General features: G+C 43.5%; 1 protein-coding gene across 6 annotated transcripts in view; it reads right to left on the reverse strand.

Annotated features, from left to right (window-relative positions):
- Positions 1-8163: 8163 nt before the first annotated feature.
- The window catches only part of AUTS2 (activator of transcription and developmental regulator AUTS2), an 829433-nt gene continuing 813262 nt past the window's right edge, over positions 8164-24334 (reverse strand). For all 6 annotated transcript variants that reach the window (XM_068154432.1, XM_068154435.1, XM_068154433.1 and 3 more), the window contains 5 exons: positions 19557-19698; positions 18959-19036; positions 17526-17609; positions 16388-16610; positions 8164-11727 (listed from right to left, as the gene is read on the reverse strand). In XM_068154432.1, the coding sequence (XP_068010533.1) occupies positions 10488-11727; positions 16388-16610; positions 17526-17609; positions 18959-19036; positions 19557-19698 (1767 nt within the window). In that variant the 3' untranslated portion in view covers positions 8164-10487. The remainder of the gene's footprint in view (positions 11728-16387; positions 16611-17525; positions 17610-18958; positions 19037-19556; positions 19699-24334) is intronic.

Here is a 24334-nt window from a genome sequence, read left to right on the forward strand (position 1 = left end):
AGCTCCCTGTTGTGGTATTGGTGATGTGGAATGGAGTCAACTTCTTCACCACCATTGTGCATAAGAAAAGGCATTTTTTAATTGCAGCACCTGGGCTCATGGTAGATTGCTCCTGCAACACGTCTGCTCCGCTGAAGGGTTCTTGCAGTTATTTATACATGAACTTTTACAAAGCAACACCTACCTCACAATTATTCCACCTACCTCTTTCCATATTCATTGGGCACAATTCATTGAAATACTTCTGTGTGTCTCTGCACTTGCCTGAGTGGTCTGGTGTCTCCCAAACCCCCTCCTCATAGCATATTTTATGGCACCAGGAGCACTACTGATGTTTTCTCTCTCACCTTTAGTTTGTGACAAATGAAATGTCCGACAAATATTCTTCCTTATCTGTTGGTGGTTCACATGTCTGAGCTCTCTAAACCGATTAGAAGATGAAGTAAAAAGTTCAAAAGAGGGCTAGTGACAAAACCAATGACTTGTGGCAGAAGCAATATATTCAAAACAAGTGGTAAAACGTGGGAAAAAAAATATCTCATGACTAACTGATGCAATGAGAAAATCAAGGCCTCCAGGAAAACAAAAGAAAGAGGCTGAGGGAGCTGGGGTTGCTCAGCCTGGAGAAGAGGAGGCTCAGGGGTGACCTTATCACTCTCTACAACTACCTGAAGGGAGGTTGTAGACAGGCGGATGATGGTCTCTTCTCCCAGGCACCCAGTACCAGAACAAGAGGACACAGTCTCAGGCTGCGCCAGGGGAGGTTCAGGTTGGATGTTAGGAAGAAGTTCTATACAGAGAGAGTGATTGCCCATTGGAATGGGCTGCCCGGGGAGGTGGTGGAGTCACCGTCATTGAAGGTGCTCAGGAGGAGACTTGCTGGGGTGCTTGGTGCCATGGGTTAGCTGTTTGGGTGGGTTGGATTGGTTGATGGGTTGGACACAATGATCTTGAAGGTCTCTTCCAACCTGGTTTGGTTTATTCTAATAAAGGTTTATTCTAATAAAGGAAAAAACAAGGAGCCCCAAAGCTTTGCTCAGTCCTGCTCTTTGACATGCAAACAGGTCTCAGGCCTGGCCTTTGAAATGCAGGAATAAGGTAGGCGACACCACCAGGACAGATGCCCGACGAGCAGTGAGCTGGGTCGGGAGGCACAGACACACCTGCCTGCCCCGGCTGTATTTTTGCTAAATAGATTCTTCAAAGCAACAGATTAGTATATTGCTGTGGTACTCAGTGATGTATTTACTGCTGCAAAGCTCCAGATGCTCTGTAAGCCACAATAATACAGTTAAGTGGAAAATGAGTCATTTAAACCCATAATGACTATCATAGCATGACTCTGCTGACAACAAACCACAATGATAACGCTGCAAGGAGGATCGTACACGTTCATCAGAGCTGCTCTGCCGTTGGGCTGAGCACCTGCAGCCCCAGGTCCCCTCTGTGTGACTGAAGAGAGTCCAGCACAGGGCAGCAGAGCAGCTGGGCATGGGGGTGAGGAGCTCCTGCCCTCCATGGGGCACAGGAGGGCCAGCCACCGTCTGCTCAACACCACACTCCACCCTGCTGCCATTGACCCACCTCATTGAATGGCTTTGTGAAAATTGCTTTTGTGACTCCCAGGTGAGCAGAGCTGGGCACACAGATTTCAGCTGAAGAGGTCCCAGGGGCAGCCCCTCCAAAGCAGACAAAGTTCTCTGCCAGACCAGCAGCTCAGAGGCTCACATCATAGAGGCCCCGGGAGCAGGGTGTGTGCAGGGCTGCCTCCCATTCTAAGGGGACCGAGTCCTGGTCAGGCACCATGGGGCACCAGTTTCCAGGTGGTTGCTGTGGCTTGTCTGGGGTCAGGCAGGTGTGGTGGCTGTTTTTTGTCTGGGAAGGGAGAAGGTGGCTCCACCAGCCCCACTTTGTCCCTCAGCCTGGCCAAAAGGCAGCTGGGGCCATGCTTGGCTGCCTGCTGTCAGGCTTTGCTCAAGGATGTCCCTCAAGGCAGGCAGGCAGCCTGCTGTGAGAGTCAGAACTTTTAATGTTAGCTCTTGGCTGATGTGGTCAAAGTTACTACAGAAGAGGAAAAGTCAGGGCCAATGGTATGAAGCAGACATCTCTGGTGAGTTTAAATAAACCATTTTAATTTATGTCCTTAGAAAATCCGGCATTAGATTTCCCCTCATCTCCTAATGAAGCAATTCTCTTGCATAGCCCTTAGCTAATCCCTTCAAAAGGCAGGCAATGGAGAAAACAGACTAATGTCCTGCCCAGTAAAGCTGAGGCTTTAAGGAGCTGACAAACATTAACTCATAGCTTACATAGTATTTGCTGTAGAGAAGTATCTTTTGTTGCCTTAACATAAGCAACGTGCTTTGCTGCTAGACTGCAGCACCACGCAACTTAATCCTAACTCACCAAAGTATGATTGCCTTCAGCCAGCTGAATGCTCTTGGTATGGACCACTTCTAGTCCCTCTTATTAGAGGAGATAGAGCAAGGTCACTTCTTATTCAGCCTGATCACCGCCTGCCACAGCACCACTGAGATTCCTGTCATTTCTGCCGGGGAACAGGAGAGCTCCTCACAGATCAGCCTCTCATACAGATAATTGAGAGCTACGTTCACCTTGCAAGAAACAGCACAGCCATCCTGTCTGCCTACACCTATTTCAGGCTCTCTTTAACTACCCTCTTGTGGTATCTCTGAAGAACGACAGCCTTTCCTAACAGGATGAAATACAAATCCAGCTCTACTTGGCTGTTCTAACACTAACTGAGACAAAGCTTTCCTTTGGGGGGGCAAGTAGCTTATGGTTGTTTAGAGTTGGGTGGAGTTTGTGTTTGTTTGGGGTTTTTTAGTGGTTTTGGGTTTGTTTTTTTTTCTTTTATCAAATGAGCTCCAAATGCTTCATGTTTGCACCCAAACCAGTGAGGCCCTTCAAAAAGGGATCACTGAAAACCCCAGGAAGTTTATACTTGCATTTTTAGTCATCTTTAATTAAAATCAAGTACCTAGTAGCCAAGCTTTTGATGCTGATGCAATCTCTGCTGCATCAAAAGAGCCAACAAACCACCACTGATTCCACAGAAACTAGTTAAGGGCCTTAAAAATGCAAAGCAGAAGATGCATTTCATCCCCATACAGCAACATTGTATATTTGATAGGTCAAGTTTCTAATCAATTGATTAAGCCCATGCTCAATTATTTTCTCATCTTGAAACAAAGATGCTTGTTCTGGGGGTTGATGGCTGGGTTGCCTGGGCTACATGCAAGTTTTTCAGTAGAGAAGCATATCCTAAAGCTCCCCATGAAAAATGCTACACCCTGAGTGAGTTTGAATACAGAGCAGCAGTGATGATAAACAAACCACACGAGGTGGTAAAACACAACATCTGTTCTCAATAACCAGAATGATCACAGACCTTTTCCACTTGGCTCAATACTTGAGGCACTTGAATTACCCATAAATAAGTAAACCTGTTCTTTTGTGGAGAGGATTTTAGCCAAGCTAGGACCCCAGGAAGCTGTTAACATGCTCTGTGGTTAAAAAAGCTTTCTAATGGCAAAATAGCAACCCAGAAATTCCTCATCTCTTGCCACCGCTGACTTTGTGATTTACCTGATTCAGGGTTGGAGATTTTTTGTTCTTGTGGTGACTAAGGCAATAACCCAGTTCCCCTGGGTGACTCAGGCAGTGGGTGGCTGGTGCTACCCTGGTAACTTAAGAGCTTGATGTTCCCAGCTGCACTTTTCCCCATGTATAAAACAGAGATGACAGTATAGTGAGGTCTTTATTACCAGACCAGCAGAGGAAACATCAAATGCAATGATCATGATCTACAGGCAAGGCCTCAGCAGCAAGCAGCAAAAAGGATGTATGAGATTGTAAGGTGCCATCATTTCATACTCCTCTCCTTGCTGTGCAGAGCTTCATCTGTGTGATACTGTGCCTGACACTGTGTGTGCATGTTGATGTATGTAAGTGCATGTGTGTCCACAGGCAAACAGTGCACAAATTGGAGGTGTGTGTATGTATTGCTTATGATCAGGAAAATAGCTTTGGGGTAAAATTATTTTAGTTGCAAGATACCTGCACAGACAAAGAGCACACACTCCCCCCACTACTAGAACCACACATCTGACAGAAAGAGACCATGCTGGACACTGCCCAACTCCATGAAAGCCTTGCCAGCTGGGAACTTCTATCTTCCCCATGACCACAAGAAGTCTAAGCCCCTCACCTGCAGTTGTTTCTTCTTGGCTAGCAACAACATGGAGTCTTTAATAATGACCAAGTCACTGAGGCCTTCAGTTGTCACTCTGGTGTTTAGTAGTACCAAAGATTTTTTTGCATTATAGCAGCACTGAGAAATGTTCACTTGCCCCAGCCAAGGCCCCAAGAACACTGCAATCACATAAGGGATGGACCTTGTCCCAAAGAGCTTGACATAATGAACAACTATGATTGGTACTTTACAGTGCAAAGGAAAATGGGATGAGACTGTAAAATCAACAAGGAAGGAGGTAGCCCTACCTTTTATTTGCATGTACTTCCCTGAACCAGCTAATTTAGAGGCCACTCCCCATCAAGAGTTAAGAGTTACCTTCAAAGAGCAATTCAGACCATTTAGGTTAGGATCCTGCTCCAAATCACCTTCTCAAGCTATGGAAGAGTATCCCTCCAAAGGTGGCAGCTGGAGTCCAAAAAGTTGCTTTAACCAGGTGAGACTTAACTAAGTAACAAAACCCTGTTTGAGTCTTTGGTCACTGTCTGAACCACCACTCGTTCTTGCCAGAAACAAAAGCAGTTAGCCAAAGAGCTCCTCTGCAAATAGAACACAACCAATAGTCTGTTACCTTGTTCCAGGGCCCCAGGTGGCTTTCATCAGTGGTCACCTGCACATGTGAAGCAGCACTTAAATTATCAAGAGTCATGCTAAGTAATTACTTAACAAGGCACAGCCAAAGCAAATTAAGAGGCTTTCAGCAAAATCCTCCCCAAGCTCTATTTGCCTATCTTGCAGTCCAGCAAGGACTACAAATTCTCATGAGCTGATACAGGCAAAGGTAAAAAGGAACAAATATAGACAGTGTCTATGGCTCTTGGGAAAAAAAAAACCCAAACCTACCTGCAATGTTTATTGCTGCCTACAATCAATTTAGTCACAATGAGGCATGAAAGAACCTAACTGCAAGAAGGCAAAAGGAGTGCCAGTAAGGTATGAACAGCAGAAAAGCAGGTCAGAGCTGGGTATTTAGTAAGGAAACCCCCAAAACTATAGAACATTATAAAAGAAGGGACAAAGCACAGCATAAAAGGAACATTGCATCAGGTACAAATGTTAGCCCTGCTTTCAAAGAGCCAATTCCTATACACTGCTTTAGCTGGCATCTCTGCTGCTGACAGGACCCTGCTAAGTGGATAACCAGTTGGAAGGTGGGAGCTTTAAAGAAAGAAAACCCTGGGTGTTGCAAGCATGGTAGCTCAGGGTTTTCTATCACCCAAATCTCTCACACCCTACAGAATAATACCCTTATGACTTCTTTCATTACTACAGGTGGTATTTGGCATGGTCTTATACAAACTTTATTTCATAAGTACTAGTGATTCAAACCAGAACATTTAAGACAAATGCCTTGCATGGAAAACCCTGCTATAAAGATTGTCTGTACCTGCAAGCTAATGTTCCTGGATCAAACTTTTGAAAAGCAATGAATGGCATCTGGAAAAGTTTAACAGCATTCAACATCTTGTTTCAGCTCTTACTATACCTTTCAGGCATATTCCTCTGAGCATCACCACTCTTATGCTATCCAGACTTTCACAGGCCACATAAATTGTATTGGATTCAAAGGGAGTGAAATGCCTCAGTGCTTTCTGGGACTGGGAGTGAGGGTTCATTGGCTTGATTGGGAATTAAGGACCATCAGCAGGAGTGTGCTCAGCACCTGGGAGGACAAGGATCATAGTCTGTGCAATCAGATACCAAATTCCTTTCCCCTGCAGACACTGACAAAGCTGTTAGGGCTCCTATTAGAGTGCTCTGAGATGAGCCTGGGAGATGATAGTCTCATCAGACCCTCTCTCGTGGGGCCCCCTCAACGCTGTATCTGTGCAAGCTTGCTCCAGTAGTCCTGATCCTTCTATGGCCATCTGCAACTTAATCCCTTCAGAAATTTGAACAGTTTCTTAATTATGTGCATCCAGGAGATAGAAGATGTATGTTCCTCATGGAATAAAAGAAGAGAAAAACCTCCTCTTTTTTGCACATTATGCTGCTTATTGTCCATTCTGCACAGCTTACACAGGGCTGGCTTTTAAAACATACATAGGGCTATTCTTTTCTCTTAGCTACAGGGTTGAAATAGTTGGGCAAAGTCAGTTGCTCTTGGAGGGGAGAGCTTCTGACTGATTCCTCCCTCACATGGACTTCACAAACTGGATGTGACCAAACCAGATGTGACTGTATGAAATTCAGAGAAATTTCCATTTCATCAGATTTACTTAGGGGAAAGAGTAGAGCGTGGACAGAATTGCTACAGGGCTGAAGAGAGAAAGAAAGAGAAACTTGACTACATGGCTGCACACATTTAACTGCTTACCAAGCCAACTGGCTATTACTGAGGGAGAAAAAAGATGTCCTGACTGTTCCCCAAGACAGCAAGTTTCAGCATCAAACGATACCTCTGCCAGAGTAACTGGGATCAAGGCTTTGAAGTGCTTGCAACAAGCTTGCAAAAATAACCAAACGCTGTTCAAAAGAAGGGCACCTTGAAAGCTGTACTATGAAGAACAAAACAATCTGCAAGAAATTGACCACATTCGTGTCCACATTGCTCCCAGCAACCAACAGCTGTACCTTTCGCTGATGAAAACTGGTAAAATGCCATTGCCTGCTCTGACCTACTCTAGGTGACCTTGCTCTGACAGGAGGGTTGGACTAGATGACCTTTCACGGTCCCTTCCAACCCCTAACATCCTGTGATCCTATGATCTTTCAAGGTCCTGTCCAACCCCTAACATCCTGTGATCCTGTGAGCTTTCAAGGTCCCGTCCAACCCCTAACATCCTGTGATCCTGTGATGCTATGATCTTTCAAGGTCCTGTCCAACCCCCAACATCCTGTGATCCTATGATCTTTCAAGATCCCTTCCAACCCCTAACATTCTGTGATCCGATGAGCTTTCAAGGTCCCCTTCCAAACACTATCATCCTGTGATCCTATGATCTTTCAAGATCCCTTCCAACCCCTAACACCCTGTAATCCTGTGATCTTTCAAGGTCCCTTCCTACCCCTAACACCCTGTGATCCTATGATCTTTCAAGGTCCCTTCCAACCCCTAACATCCTGTGATCCTATGAGCTTTCAAGGTCCCCTTCCAAACCCTAACATCCTGTGATGCTATGATCTTTCACGATCCCTTCCAACCCCTAACACCCTGTGATGCTACAATCTTTCAAGGTCCCTTCTAACCCCTAACATCCTGTGATCCTGTGATCTTTCGAGGTCCCTTCCAACCCCTAACACCCTGTGATTCTATGATCTTTCATGATCCTTTCTAACCCCTAACATCCTGTGATGCTACAATCTTTCACGGTCCCTTCCAACCCCTAACACCCTGTGATGCTACGATCTTTCACGCTCCCTTCCAACCCCTAACACCCTGTGATTCTATGATCTTTCATGCTCCCTTCCAACCCCTAACTCCCTGTGATGCTATGATCTTTTCATGCTCCTTTCTAACCCCTAACATCCTGTGATGCTACAATCTTTCAAGGTCCCTTCCAACCCCTAACATCCTGTGATGCTATGATCTTTCACGCTCCCTTCCAACCCCTAACATCCTGTTGGTCTGTGACATTCACAGAAGGGCCTGCATACAGCCACGTACTGAAGTAGGAGGCTGCTTAGTTAACTACAGCCAACGTAAGCAGGGCGTTACAAGATTTTAAAGCACCTGGAGAAGCCAAGGACCTGGTCTCCTTTTCGTCCCTTTGTTTTGTTCCCTGGTTAACACAAAGACGGCCTCGAAAAGCTCGCCGTTTCTTTGCCACTCCTAACAGCTCTCTCTTCTGAACAAAAACCCACTCTTGGGGGAAAAAAAAACCCACCAAAAGTCTTCCTTCCCCATAGCAACGCTGGGGCACTCCACACAAAGAAGCACCTAGCAGTTTAGTTCACATTTTTTAATAACATGGCACAATTTACATTACACAAGTCTTCGCTGATGAGGAAACATGCTGAAGATTGAGAGCCGCTTCACTTTTCTTTTTCACATAGGATCTAGAAAGGACTTTATTACATACAGGAGAAACAGCAAAAAGGTTTTGTATATAACAATCTCTTTACAATACTGAAAGCTACCACTACGGTTCCAGTGTACATATTTCTTCAGGGTTGGGTTTTTTTTTTTTTTCCTTTTTCTTGGTTGGGGTATTTTTTTTTGGGGGGGGGGGTGTGGTTTTTTTGTTTTTTTTTTGTGGGAGTATTTTTTCCTTTTGTTCTTTAAAAAAAAAAGAAAAAAAAAAAAACAAACCACTGCACAACATCTGGAGTTCACAAAATCTGAAGCTCACAACTAAACCTTCAGTTGACTACTAAAATAGAGCTCTGATCATTAGAAACAACTGTGTGTAGGTAACTTTTTTTTTCTTTCTTTTTTTTTGTCCTTTTTCCTTTTTTTTTTTCCTATGTTTTTTTCCTCTTTTTTTCTTCTTCTTTTTCCTCTTTTTTTTTTTTTTCCTTTTTTCTTTCTTTTTTTTTCCTTTTTTTTTCCTTTTTTTTTTTTTGCCAAAACAGGGTAACAACTTCAGATAGCACTTTAATACACTAGAAGACCAATGGAACTAATTTTATTTCATACATATATTTTACAGTCCAGTAGACAAGGTATTGAATTCGCTCTGATAAAGTCATATTCTCTCCAAATATTTTAGACAAGAAACTCAACGTATTATAAAAAAGTGTGGTACGAAAAAGACAAATTCCAAGAAGATTGATGCATATATTTCTTTTTTTCTTTTTAAAAGGACCATGTTCTTCATCTTATTTCATGTCTCCTATGATTAGGGAACAACGAGGCTGACCTGTTAAACTAGTCACAGACTTTTATTACCAACCGAAATACAACAAATTGCATCGCGATGAAATCTGCACCGGAGTTCATGAATTCGAACTTGCTGATCCACAGTGAAAACAATATCCATCACGTAGAAAAGTATTAGCTTTCTTGTAGGGTTGGTTTCAGTGTAGCTGAAAATCACTTAACACATCAAAAAAAAAAATCAAAGTAAAAAAGAGAGGGGAAAAAAAAAAGGTGGGGGGAAAAAAAGAGGGGGGGTGGGAAAAATGCGTGTGCAGATAAAAATGACACACTGGCAGTAAAACCAGACATGAGTGGCTATAAGCAGATGTTCTTTCAAGAATAGATTTGACATGTTAAGTAATGAGTTCTGGGAAATATCCAGCATTTGATTATTACTCTGTTTTAGCCCAGATCAACGTGACTAAGAACCAATCTGTCATGACTGCAGCACCAGCGAGCGCGGATCGCTAACCCTGACGCGTCCTAAGGAATACATGAGCTACATCAGCACCTCGATGCAGGGGTTCAGACAGAAAGCTACACCTCTAATGGGCTGCTGCTTCGTCAAAACAAGCAAGAGAAACAGGCTGCTATTATAGATGAGAGAAACAGGCTGCTATTATTATAGATGAGAGAAACAGGCTGCTATTATAGATGAGCTCGTTCAGGGAAAATATGACTTTAGTTATGTTGTGTGTTTGAAAAAAGGCTCCTTTGAGTTATAAAGGCTTTTGTGAAAAGCCTCAAAATTCATTGCATAGTTGAAGGGGTTTAGCTGTCTATAACAATATATGTAACACAGCATAAGCAGACTGTGTTGATCAATATTAAGTTTGCAAATAGCACAGTTTAAGAAGTATTAATGTATTATGTTACTTAATTTTATCTATTTACATTTGTACAAAGTAAAGCTTTCATCTTACCCTTTTTGCATATATATGAACCATTAACCCATGAAGCAATCTTTTTTTTTTGCCTTTTTTTTTTTTTTTTGCCTTTTTTTCCTTTTTTTCTTACATAAATATCTACAATTGCCTTCACTTCAGGTCTGAAAGAGCTTTGTACGGTTGACACCGGTGGTGGTTTGTTACTGGTCGAATCGCTCGGATGGACGTCTTGTTCTTCAGTCCGTATTTTGACGTTTCTTTTTCAGCTAGAAATAAAATAAGAGGAGGAGACACGAGGAACATATGGACTTGGCTAAAAGATCTGGAAAATTTCAACATATAATGTACAAAAAAAAAAAACCAAAACCCCATTTCAAAATCTTTGCACTCAGGTCTATACATATGGTACAGGGGGGGCTCACATCCCCAGTCTGTATCAATGACTAGTAAGAAGGTCTCTAGGTTATGTTCATTTACAACGCTCTGTCCCTCTTGCTCCGGTTTTTAGCTAGTCTTGCTCAGCTTATCGAGCTTCAATGTCCTTGAGGGTGTGAGAAGGAGGCCTCTCTCTCATCTCTGTTGACAGAGGAGTAGTCCTTCTGGGAGACCCAGGCCGAGGTCCCAGAGTAGAAATAAGAGGTGGAGGGGCACTGAGAGCTGCTGTGGGGGGTGTTTTGTTGAGGATGCCGTTTTGGTGTCCCGTCGGGGGACTGACTCTGGGGTAGTGCATGCTAGGAAGTCCTGGCGTGATGAGGCTCGGGTGAGGCAGGTGCCCATCCAAGGCTGCAGGGTGAACTGAGTGCAGGCGTGCGTGTTCATAGTCCTCTCGGAGCATGTGCAACCGCTCCCTCTCATCCAGGTGGTTGCCCCTCTCGTGCTCACGTCGAGGGTCGACGGAGAGGGGGTGGTGGTGATGGTGGTGGTGATTGTAGTCGTGGGGTTCCCGATCCCTGAATGACCTGTCTGCTTCATATAACCTTGGCGTAGAAAGACGATGAAGGGGGTCATTTCTTAGCAAAAAGTCTCTGCCCAGGGGGTCTCTCCGATGAATATCTAGCTCTCTGTATGGATCCCTTAAGGGATCTCTCATTGGATCCCAGTGGAAAGAAGGATAGGGGAAACGTTCTCCACCAGGAATCGGGCTAATTCCCATAAAAGGGGTCATCATCCGAGTCCTATCCAGGCCACTGATGCTGTTCATGTGATGTATACCAGTTACACCTACAGTCATTGGCATAGACACTAAAGGACTGGGGTGGACGTTAGATGTAGATATAGGTGGTGGCTGATCAGATGACCTATGAGTCTGAGGTCCCTCAGGTTGAACGTCATGGTCTTCCTTTCGCTCCTCCTTCACTTTGACTTCATTGCTTTTCTTGGGGTTCTCATATGCCGGCTCGTTCTTCCTCTCGGTCTCACGGTTTGAAGTACTGTTAGGCCTGGTGCTCTCCACAACGGGGGGCCTAGCATAGGGTGAAGGAACCCTGGGCATTTGCTTAGATTCTTCCACCACTCGGCTTTCATGGCTCAGGCCTTCTTTCTCCGAAATATAGTTGTCCTTCACCTTGTGCTCTTCAACGTTAATTTCCTTCCGCGATTCGGAGTGATCCCTCTCTCGTTCTTTGGGTTTCTCTTTCTCTCGACCCTCGGGATTCAGATGGCTCCTGATCTGCTCATTTGAGCTGCGGTTATGGCCGAGGGAGTTTACTGGATGAATAGGTGCTGGCGAAGGATGGCTGGAGTGTCTTTTCTCAATGCTCTCCCTGAAAGAACGAAGTGTAAAAACAAAGGCATGAGAAACTGCAAAGAAAACAAAGCATCTAGGATGTCTGACTTCATACTTCTTGCTTTGCAGAAAGCTGCTTAACATGCACCATTAAATGCACTGTTCCTTTTGCACACCTAAAACACCAGAAGCACATCCCATCACTAAAACTAGGCCTACTCTCTTAGCTTGGCCTACAAGAAGAAAAACCCCAGAGCTGCTTTGTGAATGATGTGATTGAGATTTCAAACACTGAAGTCCACAGAAGGCTCCCAAGGAACTCTAGTTCTAGTATGTGCATTTCTAAGGCAATGGCCTTAATTGCTTGCAAGGAAGAGAGAGAAAAACAAACACATACCAATTTTATCCAAAAAAAGGTGAGGTAATTAAATCCAAACTGCATGGTTGGTAACATTGTACCTGCTGCTTCTATTCAGAGCACATTTGGGAAAATAGATGGCATTTTGTTCAACAGGACTTCATAAACATTTCTAGGCCTATGTACATTCCTAATTCCTTGTCTCACCTCTATTCTCTTCAATCTTCTACCTTTTCAATTTACTTCTCCAATTCAATTTACTTCTTACAACTGAAAACAAAGCCTCTCAAGAGAGCAGCAGTGATGCTGACAATCCACCTTGTTGAACAGGTGGAGACTTCTCTGTGTGTTCAGTGACCTCCCTGTGTTTTCACAGATGTGGCCATCATGCCTAGATCATGTGCTGACTTCCTCAGCAGAGATCAGTCTACCCTAGATGCCCATTACTCAAGTATCTTTGCAAGCATCTTCTCCCAGTTGCTCTTCAGATTACCAATCCTTTCCCATTTCCAGGGCAGAGCAAGCAGAGTAAGGATGGGACCAACGCTTCCCCCTGACAATGCTAGGAGATCTCAAAACACTGTGAATTCATTCTATCTTTCAAACCTATTTATCTTGCATGAAACATTAGAGAGTTGTCATCTTGCAGTGGACAAAAATCTAAATATACAAATGGATTCCACGCCAATGATTTTCTGGCAGCAGTGCTGGAGAGCAGGAGTTCCTATGGGGAACACTGAGCAAAAAATGCCTTCCTAGTTAAAGTGAATCAATTTCATAAAGCAAATCTGATTCCTCAGTTCCAGTGATTTTAACTGCTCACTATTTTCACCTGGTCTCTTGAGACAGTCTCTCCACAAAGACATCCAGTGCTGGACACGAGCCATGAAAATTCTGCTCCTTCACCTCTACAATTTCTGCTACCTGCTTTTTCTGCTGAGCTAAACTGCCTCTACCTGTAGATACTTTTGCATGGTGAAACTGCAGAAAAAGTATTTTTCCAAAGACAACTCTCACTATAATCTCACCAGATACACCTTTTGCTGTGTCTAGACCGAGTTGTTGAAATGCTATCATTTTACAGGCTGCGTCTGAGAGACCTCCAAGAGTCCAGAATGTAACTGCTAGAAAACATCTGTAATGTGGTGCATTCCAGATGAGAACTGCCTTGTCTGCACTGACTACCAACTGACTCCTTGGTATCAGGTTCTGCTTTGACTGACTGTGCTCTGAACAGTCTGAGAATTGTGTCCTGGTTCTAATTTTCCTCCTCTTGTTTTTCACTAAAATTGAGACATTTAACAGCTTCCAGATTTGGACACAAGTGAGAACAGGGCAGAGCACTCCAATGAAAGTTGCTCCACATGAAGACTCAAATCTTTTACTTTCCTGGGCAAACACTGGCTTGTGGACTCTGCAATACCTGCTATTTTATGTATTTTGTCCAGGGAGCTAGTTCAGAGGCAGCCTCAATCATTTTATTTCACTAGGAGAGCTCATTGAGCCCTTTTGCTGATACTCAATCAATTTTCTATGTAACTGATGTACTTTATGCATAACATTCAGAGAAGATAACAAGGATCTTCCACAACTGAAGAGAAATACTGCAACCCAAATAGCATATTCCTTTGGCAACTGCATCCTATTCAATTACACTGGTGGCATTAATTCAAGAGGCTATTGATTACACAGCTCACTTAAGCGAACTCCATGTAGTTCAGTGGTCAGAGAGGGAGTAACTTCTTATTGTCAGATTTGCTAAGGGCTCCTGTGGTGAATAATCTGGGAACAGCTCTAAGCCTCTGTCTCCACAATGAAAAATAAAATCATGTTCTCAAATCAACTCACTACTAAGTAAGCTGTTTTGAGGCTGTATGCTGCACTGAAAGATACTGAGTATCTCATCTCATGTACTTTGCCTCACTTATGTTGGGCTGGTGGGTTTCACAATGCTCTAGGATTACACCCACTTAAATGTCATTATTAGAATGGAATCGCTCAGTGACATCTTTTGAACAAAATACCACAGAGAGGAACAAACCCTAGTTTTCACAGCAGCTATTTTTGCTACTTTTTTTTTCCCCCTAATGCTGGTCTGGAGTAAGAAAATCCTCAAAACAAAGAAAACCATCCCCCAGGAGAAAGCAGGGAATGTATCGGGACACTGCAGTATAACTCCCCAGCTAGCTCTGCACCTAGGAAAGGTTCATGGATTGTAGTTTCCTATTGTCTAGCTGGGAGGGGGCTGTGGTACACTGGCCAATCAGCTTATCTAAGAAGAGCAACCAGGGATTCACTTCACCCCACTCTAACACCAATCTTAGATGGGGAAGAGCCAAGCTATGAGGTGTCTAAGGTACCTTTCCATTGCTAACAGAAGAAATCTAGATGAATGCTTTTGCCAAGTTGGCTGATAAAGCTAGATCCTTGATTCTGGCATGATTTTGAGATTAAATCATACCTCCAGGTGTGATTCCCAGTTAATCCTGTTTGGGCAAATGATCTTAAAGGAGGTAACAGAGATTGGGACCTCAACTAGAAAGCAGGGTTACATCTTCACCCTGCTGAGTGCCACTGAAGACAAAGAATAGGAATGAGTGGCTCACGAACTACTCCAGACATTATCTACATAGGGAGCACACCTCCAGGAAGGGATTCTCAGCATCTTCTCATACAGGCAACAGTGTGAGCATGCTGCAAAGTAGAACTCTTCAAAACCACACAGATGGATACACAGCAACACTAGAGTGGTGAAAACATCGTTGTGCTAAACTGGAAGCCATAATTGTGCAGAAGAATGAGGTATGAATGATGCTTACTTTTAAGCTCTCAAATTCTTGAAAATAAATATGTTCTGAGCTATGATAATGGAGTTCAGGCAATGCCAAAGCAGCAAGGAATGCATTTTGGAAAGGGATTTTCTTCAGCAGGAACACTTCATAAGAAAACAACACAACAGCAACTGAAATAATCACAGAACTCTAAAGACTCCCCATGTCATTAGGAACTAAAATGCTTTGCCATTCGAGCCAGTAAAGTTACTCACATGCTTAAGCATTTTGCAGGACAGAATCCCCAATTTGTAGCAGCAATTTCTTTTGAAGCATTAACACCAGACATGAAAATAATGAAGCTATGCTACCAAACAGAAATATCCCAAATGGAAAAATGTAGGTGAAAAGATCTGTAGTTTGACTTGCTCTTCACATTTTACACCACCACAGAAAAGCTCTTCAATGTATTTATTACTCTTTTTTTTTGTAATATCTAATGTGTTAGCATAACTTCTTTTAGAAAAGGCTACTAATGCCTGTGTTTGGGTTAGTGGCAGAGAAGTCAGAAAAGCACATCTCCTAAATATTCTTTTATGCTAAAAAAAGGAGACAAATAGCCATTATGTAGTAAAGTAATGTGCAAACTTAACAGGAAAGCCATTAAGCCACCACTGAAAAAACAAGCTGAAATCAGCCTCTCTACATTTTTTTTTCAAGGAAGGCATGACACTTGCTGAATGGCAAATTCTTCTAATTTGGTTCTTAAATGTTAAAGGAATTGTTATTGAGTTAACTGTATAATGGGAACAGTCCTGACAAAAAAATATATGACCAGGTTGTATTTTCCATTAACCCTTCCCAGCCTGGACATGTTAGTGTGCAAGTCCATGTACACCTGTGCCTGAAGGTGTGTAACAGCAGTGCATGTGTGTGTGGCTTTTTTTTGGGAGGGGGTAAATGAAGGTTTATTTAATGAACTGCATGCACTGAAACTTACTGTGGGGTTGGAACATGACAGACCTGATACACTTTAGAGTGATGTAATTTTACAACTGTTTCACTGGTCCCTCAGGTTAGGCCATTTCTGCCATTTCTGAAGAGGGAGGTTGTGTTATTTGGTTTACAGACAGGGTCTGATTTATGAAGTCATTTAGGTAATGAAAGGTGCAGATATATGACTGATGGACTTGATAATCTGTTTTTCCCCATCCTGTCAGGCACCTATCTATACATTAAGTCTGCAAAAGACCTGTGATAACGTGACCCACAAGTCGGCGTGTGGGTCCGATTCTGTTCTCACTTCACACTGCCTGAGCTCTGCCTCCAGCAAAGCTCTTCCTGGTGAAGTACAGTGCAAGTGAGAAGAGAAACAGATGCAGGAGGGCACACCTGAGTTAGAAACCTGCATCCTCCATGGTGCCTGTGGTAGGCAGCCATGGCGTCAGCTCTCCAGGCACCCCTCTGCTGAAGCTCTGGTTTAACAATGTGCCAGGCTGGGAAGGGTTAAAAGCGGAACAGAGCCCCAAGCTTTGAACTAGACAATTCTTGGAAGTGTTCTTTCGTACCTTTCTTTGTCATCTTTACTAACAGATGAGTCTCGTTTATCTACATCTCTATCTCTGTCATGAGCTGCAGCAGATGAACTGCGCTCCAGCTCTCCTGGCTTCAGCCAGGGCGGAGGGGTCGGGAACGAAGGAGGAGTTCGGTGCAGTCGGTTCCAGGGCTCGTGAGGGTTGCTAAAGCTCTGCATACTGGGGCCATCCTTGTGGCCGAACATTGAGTTGGGTGCTGAAATGGTGAAGTGGAAAACAAAAAGGTTTAAGAAAAAGGTATGCTCTAGTGAAGGTACTTACCAAAAAAACTTTTACAGCACTCAGAGTTAAAATGAATACATATTATTGGGAGCTGGAAAAGGAAAGGAAATTAACAGAGATTCATTAGAGGGTCTCATTCCTAAAAAATGGGCAGGCATCTGACAGCTGTTTTAATTGGAAAGGGAAATGCTGTGGATAAAATTGACAGGGGATGAAGTAAGATAGAAGTGGCAATGATCCTTATTCCAAATATTTTGGAGCCATCAGGAAATGACCATTATTTCAGACTATAAATAATGGAACTTGTTGCGTTTGATCCTGAACCAAAGCACAAGGATATGTGACCAGAATCATGCCAGATCTGAAGCATGGAAAAAGAGAGTGATTTTTCTAAGGATGATCATTTGTGACTGGCCAAATCTAGAGAAATGTTGATGATCCTGGACAAATAAATGCAGGTTAGTGGCTTTTGCCAGGCACATGTCCTGGCTTACTGGTGAGAAAGGAAAAGAAAAAAATATGGTCCCATCCACAGCTAGGGATGCTGCACACACCAACGAGGTTTGAACATGCAACAAACCCAAATTGCACAAACTCCTTAGACTCACAGGTTCTTTTAATTTATTTGTTTTCAATTACTGAATGGTGCAATGGTGACATTTAGCACTATGTTCAACCCAGGCTCTTAGAAAACCATTTGCTGACGTATTAGAAAATCATTTACGGATGACTAAAAGATGCTGTTATTTTAGCTGCAATAGGTAGCTTTTCAAATTCCCATCTCTTAGTGGTCTACACAACTGGTACAAAAAGACAGCAAATAGTCACCACCACTCAATGTCCTGCCTTGCACAGCAAAGAAGAACTGATAAGCAAAGAGGTTACTCACTAACTGTCGGGTTGCCGAGTCCCCCGAAGGCATTGCTGCCCACCGCGGTGAGCCCGCTGAAGGAAGCCGGTCGATTGAAAGGCTCTGCAAACCAACAGAAACAGCTGAAGCTGGCTGGCAGCTTGGGAGCCATGGTGAAGCATTAGTGTGGTACCCAACTGCATTAAGCTTGCCTGAGAGCTCAGGCTATGTCCATTGGGAGTTGAATACCATCCTCCCACAACACAGCAGTGACTGTGAGACATAAACCCCCCACTCATTTTCAGTGACAGTTGTCTTACTAGAGAAACAACTTCTTCAAAGGAAAACAAGATGTTAAAATACACATGGTCCTGAGGCCTCCACTTCAGCATAAGTAGCTACTTCATTTACAACCTGCAAACACCTCCATTATCATTTTCTTTTATTTTCTTCCTATTCAATTGCATGTTTTTTCTCAGGAAATGTCCCTGGCTAGCAAGACTGTTATTAACTCAGGCAACTCTGCTCCTACAGCCTTCAGGCCATGCCTCCTAAACCTTAGCCAGGATGCAAATAATATGTCCTATTATAGTGACATGACATGCTGACCTGAGCACTGTGTAATCCTCTGGATAGGTATTGCTAATGCTGCATGAAAACGTGGGCTGAAAGATACTGGACTAAGTTTTTATAGCAGTTAATGCATATAGAGTATAGGTAAAGTCACATGAAACAAATACTTTTCTCTGTTTTGGAGAAGTCTAAACCATTTTGATGAAGCTACTCCTGATAAATACCAGCACAGAGCAAAAGAACTACAGACCAAGCATGTTCTATAGGCAGCTAAGCGCAGAACGACAAACCTACACTGTCAGTCACCTGCATCAATTTGGTGACCCTCCCAAATCCTTCTCTATGCCAAATAAAACACCAGTCTGAAGTTCTGACCTCAGATGCTTCTGCAGGCAGCAGAACACCCACCTTACTAGAACATCAGTAAGTTTAGATGGGAAATAACAACATTTGGTAACTTGGGTGGCTCTGGTTTTTAATGCATACTCACTAATTTTCACTAAGGCACACCTGAGGCCAGATCATAAGATGGTAAAGATCCTTCCCACTCAAATGGGAAAACACTAGGAGTTAGGAAGAGAAAAACCTCTATGAATTGAAGCCTTAAAAGTTGAGGTGTTTCATTAGACTGGTTATACAGAAGACTACAATGAAACCTAACCCTCTGCTCCTCTAACATCCAGCCTGCTTTCAAAACATTATGCCAGCAACATTATCCTGTGCATTCAGAACTGCTTCTTAGATAATAGGTAAAATTAAATGGTTGAAATGTGCAATTTGTAGAGGTCAGGTAGGTAGCATACTCAAAGATACTCCATAAAGGAAACCTTTAATGGTCTCAATGGTCAGAGTGTGTTGCTTCTGAATTGTACTCCCCATTAGTGGCAGAGACGACGTACCTAAGTGAGCAGCTGGGTTGAGGAAGTTGCTGTGGTGAGGTGGTGGGCCGAAAGGGGTGCCAGCTGGATGACCCCCACCTGCCAAAACAAAGCAGAAGGGGTGAATTCCTAGAAAGGGTTTAGAAAGAGACCCTCTGTGCTCTGGGTTTGACTCTCAGTTGTTAAATGGCAGCTCACGTGAGCAGAGGTTGCTGAACGCTGGGTGGGGGCTCTCAGGTTAGGACAGTATGCAAATAGCAGCTTGCTTTGCTAAACAGAAATTGCCAGTTAAGAGCATGAAGGGCAGGGTGGGAATATTTCAGCACAGAAAAAAACAACAGAAGAGCACATAAAATACAGCTGATTTCCAACCTGTCATCTCCACAATGAATCCAACATCACTGTGTGAAGAAATACTCCTCCACTTACTACTGTGGGGCATTTCATACTTTTGAAAGCATACAGAACTCTAAAGTACTTATCAAATAGCCTGGTAGCCCCTGGCATGTCTTGCAGAGAGTTCATAAGCCAAAGCACATGGGAAATTTTCCTTTTAACATGGCAAGGATTAGCATTTGAACAAGCATACCACAAGGAGATTTCACTTCTCAGTACTCACTGGCTGTGGAGAAGAGAGTCGAGGGCCGGGCCAGGTCGTGGGGGTGGTGGATGGCTCCAAAAAGGCTGGGGCCTGGTGGCCTGCTCAGAAATTCAGGTTTCAGGCCAAAGTCCAGCTTGTGTGGATCAGATTGCATCTGTTTCTGAAATGTAAAAACAGGATTTGGAAGAGACTCTCCTAAAAGATAGCAGTTAAAGGCCCTTTCAGAATGATATGAGTAGAGCAGTTTGTTTGTACTAACTGACATTTTAACAGGAATATTAGGTTTTGGGACCTCAAGCATAGGTGCACAGCTGTTTTTCCTGGAAGAGTTATCTAAGGCAGAGAGAGAAAATCTCAGGCTCCCAGGACACATTTCCTGCAAATTCCAACAGTGTTTTCACATCTGCTCAAATCCATCCCTCTGGAGCAAAGCATTTCAGCACAGACCTGACTTAAAGAACAAACATAAAAAAATCTTTGAAGAGGCCTTATACTCTTGCTTAGCTGATAGAAAAGGTCTGCCTTAAAATAATAATAGCAAAGCTGAAGAGCAATGTTCATTTAGACCTGATCCCAGGTAGGCAGGCATGCTAAAATCTGGGTGAAAGCATCGTCTATCAGGCAGGAATCCCTTGCCAGCCAGCCAGTTACAGCAGAGAACAGCCAGTGGAGACCATAAGCATTCATTTTAAATGTGAAGCTGCAATCAAGAGACCCTTGATGCAGTATATCTTTCAGTGCCACTCTGATTGCAACTGAGCAAGTCAGGGGCTAAAATAAAGCCAATTAAAGTATTTGAGTCTAACAAACTGAAGTCCCATTTGGACTGCTTGCATTCCCCATTCAAAGCACTCGGAGTTGCTGTCTTCATTTATAAAGTATGAGAGCCAGCAGGCTTGCTTTCTTCTAGTGGGGCTGTCAGCCTGGAGAAGTGAAGGCTCCAGGGAGACCTTAGAGCAGCCTTCCAGTACCTGAAGGGGGCCTGCAAGAAAGCTGGAGAGGGAGTTTTCACAAGGGCTTGTAGTGACAGGATGAGAGGGAATGGCTTTGAGCTGGAAGAGGAGAGATTTAGACTGGAGATTAGGAAGAAATTCTTTACAGTAAGGATGGTGAAAACACTGGAACAGGGAGGATGGGGATGCCCCCTCTCTAGAGGTATTCGAGGCCATGTCTGACAGGGTCTTGAGCAACCTGGTCTAATGGAAGGTGTCCCTAGCCCATGGCAGGGGGCTCAGAACTGCATGATCCTTGAGGTTGCTTCCAACCCAAACCAATGATTCTATGAATCCGCTGAAGTAGCTGAATTGTAAATGATCAGTGGATGAAGGTGTAGGCTCTCCTTTGTGCCATGTACTCATTGTAGCAGTCTCTACTTCAGTAGTTTTATAGAATGGAAAGGAAAACCAAATTCCCAATTACCTGTGCTGCCAGAACTCCCTAAACACAGACTGCTGATTAATTGTGCAGGTCAGCTGAGAGGATTTACAAATGTGTGACACTGAATCAGACCTTAACAGTAATTCTGGAGCATGTCACACTTTATAAATCAGTATTTAATACTGTGCCAGCTCTGAGTACAGACTATTACAGTGATATAAATATGCATATTAAAAAGTTATGACCAAGTTAATGTGCATGCCTAGTAGCTGCTTTTCAAGTGCTAGTAACATGTCTGTGTAGCTATGAGAATTAAAACCAAAGAGGAGGGGTAAAATAAAGGCTTTATCTAGTGTTAAAACACCATTTTTTCTAGTGGTCATGGAAGTGTTGGGTAGAAGGTTGGACTATTATGGTTCACAGATTCATAGAATGATTTCGGTTAGAAGGCACCTTAAAAATCATCGAGTTTCAATCCCCCTGCCATAGGCAGTGACACCTTCCACTAGAGCAGATTGCTCAAGGCCTCATCCAACCTGGCCTTGAACACCTTGAAGCCCCTGTACTCAGCACTGGTTAGGCCACACCTTGAATCCTGTGTCCAGTCCTGGGCCCCTCAATTTAAGAAGGACATTGAAACACTTGAAGGTGTCCAGAGAAGGGCAACAAAGGCTGGGGAGGGGTCTGGAGCACAGCCCTGTGAGGAGAGGCTGAGGGAGCTGGGGTTGCTTAGCCTGCAGAAGAGGAGGCTCAGGGGAGACCTTCTTGCTCTCTCCAACTCCCTGAAGGGAGGTTGTAGCCAGGAGTTGGTGGCTCCAGGTGAGGAGAAGGCTCTTCACTGAGAGAGTTGTTAGCCATTGGAATGTGCTGCCCAGGGAGGTGGTGGAGTCCCCATCCCTGGAGGTGTTCAAGAGGGGATTGGGTGTGGCACTTGGTGCCATGGTTTAGTCATGAGGTGTGTGGTGATGGGTTGGACTTGATGACCCTTGAGGTGTCTTCCAACCTTGGTGATTCTGTGACCTCCAAGGAAGGAGGCATCCACAACCTCCCTGGGCAACCTGTTCTGGTGTCTCACCACCCTTACTCTATAGAATCTTACATCTTAGAGGTCTTTTCTAACTTTTACGAACCTATGATTCTATAATGTTTTGAAATAACACTCTGCAAGGATATTGAGATGGAAAAGGTTGAAAAGTTAAGGTCATGTCTTCCAAGAAAGCAACACTGTAGTGCTTTAATAATTAAAAATACTTCAGAAAATACAGATGCCTTAGCTGAGGCTTTTGTGTCAGCTTTTTATCTCATGAACTCTTTTTTTCCTTCTTCTTTTTAACAACCAAGTTACAAACTTCTGACAGGCATTCCTCAGAATGGCAGAAGCTGGGTGAAACTTTTAATTGCAGCTACATGAATGGTGCTGCTCTAAATGATTGAGAAAAAAACCAATCCCCTGTCTGAAGAGCAACAGGACTAGCTCAGATGTGTTAACAGAGGTTTGAATGTGTTGGTTTACCTTAAAATAGTACCCAAGAAAATGGAAGAGATTCATTTTATCCCCAGCTCCTGTTCAGGAGAATATCTCTCTTGATAATCCTTATGAATGTATTTGAAGTCCAGCAAATGCCTAACACCTTAACTCAGGGCCCACTAAAGCAGTGTAAATGTCTGCACTAATTTCATGGCGTGTTAGATAGGGCCACGAGGCCTCTCCTGAAAGACAGAAGGCCAATTATGGAGCATAAATTCTCTCTTGAATCTGGGCCAGCAACACTGGTCAGTCTAAGGAGTGTAAAATTGCTTTGTGCCCAGAGCTGGTATGTGTCCTGGCTTTGGCTGAGGAATTCCCTAGGTGTGCAGACAGGTTACAGAGGTCTGAACTGTGGCTTGGTGCAGAGGTATAGGCAAGCGAACAGCATCCACAGCTGCATGCAATTTTTCCCAGGGTCAGGAAGGTTGTGTTTTAAGGGTTCCTATCTTGCCTGCTGCTTCAGTGTCTGCTCTTGCCCTCTGCAAGCAATTAGTAGCAGGCAAGATAGTTACCAATTCTTCCCTACCTTGCATGCAGTCTGGTGGTACCTGCAAACTCTTGAGTAGATATATTCTATTCCCTGCTCTGTGGCCAGGCAGCATCTTCAGCTTGTGCAGAACAAAAAGGCACCTTCACAAACTTGGGCTTAAAGGAGAAATCCTTCTGACTGAGGCTTCAGTCAGAGATTTCACCCCTGGTAGTTACATGAAGCGGGGGAAGACTTTGTTCCCATGTGGGGAGTGACAGTCCACGGGGACAGAAACCAACTCTCCCTGCTGCCTGTAGACCATACCTAATCTTTTGACTGACATGAGATAGTGAAATGCATTTCCTAATTATTCTCAAAATTATCATCATGCACAGCTTCAAAAAGCCAAGGAACTTCCTTTCCCATACTTATGGCCTTTATTCCTCCCTTTTTTTTTAACATGCAATGTAAAGATGCAGTAGGTGAAAGAAATGTCTGCAGGAAAACGGCATTTGCTGCGAGTTATAAATACACTACTACGACCTCTCTGTGAATATCGAATCAAGGAAGATTCAAAGGACACAGATAGCATGGGAATAATAATTTCATTTCAAGAAAATACCTTTTCAATAAAATAATAAAAAAAAAAGGCCATCTAACTCTCTAGGTCTATAATCTTGTCTTTTTGATAATGGGAAGATGAATGAAGACCACTAGCAGGGGAAACATAAGGAAGCAGAGAAGAGAGATATGTCTACTGCAGCAAATTAACCTGTCAACCTTGTTTAAAAGGGTTATTTTTAAACTCTATTAGCTGCAGTTTTTAGTAGCTGTTCAACATCTTCATATCCTTCTAGCACTACCTTCCACAATTCAGCTGCATTCATAGACAGCAAAGTGCTATGGACTTCTTGTTAACTTCCCTTTCTAACACGAGCTCTTGACTCCTGAAGTACAAGTAGGAGCAGAAAAGAACACCAGCCCTTCCTGACTTGCTGAAAAACCTCAAGAGCAGCACAGAAATATTCAGTGACAAGAACAATGAAAATACTGTAAAGGGAAAGGAACCTTCTTCACAGATCCCATCAGCTATGAAAAGCATTAGCTAAAGTAAGAACAGAAATAACCTATTAAACGAGTAAAGGATTTTTCTCTGACATGTTTCAGGCCATGGCCTTTACCCTTGAAGTCTTAAAGCATGTAGAACAAAGGAAAGATTCCCACCCCTTTACCTTTGGTGCAGTGAGACAGTGTCTGGATAGCATGACTTCATCTGAGAGGCTGTGTCTGCCTCACCAGCCCAGACACCTACAGATGCTAACTCCAGCCATGAGAGGGGTTGTGAAACAAGAGTGATGGGAGCCTGAGCAGCCACATTGGATAAAGCATCTTAGGGATAGGAGAAAGCTTCCAGTGCTCTCT

Source organism: Melanerpes formicivorus, unplaced genomic scaffold, assembly GCF_026170545.1.
Source record: "Melanerpes formicivorus ecotype bairdi unplaced genomic scaffold, bMelFor1.0.p_v2 SCAF_29, whole genome shotgun sequence".
NCBI classification, from domain to species: domain Eukaryota; kingdom Metazoa; phylum Chordata; class Aves; order Piciformes; family Picidae; genus Melanerpes; species Melanerpes formicivorus.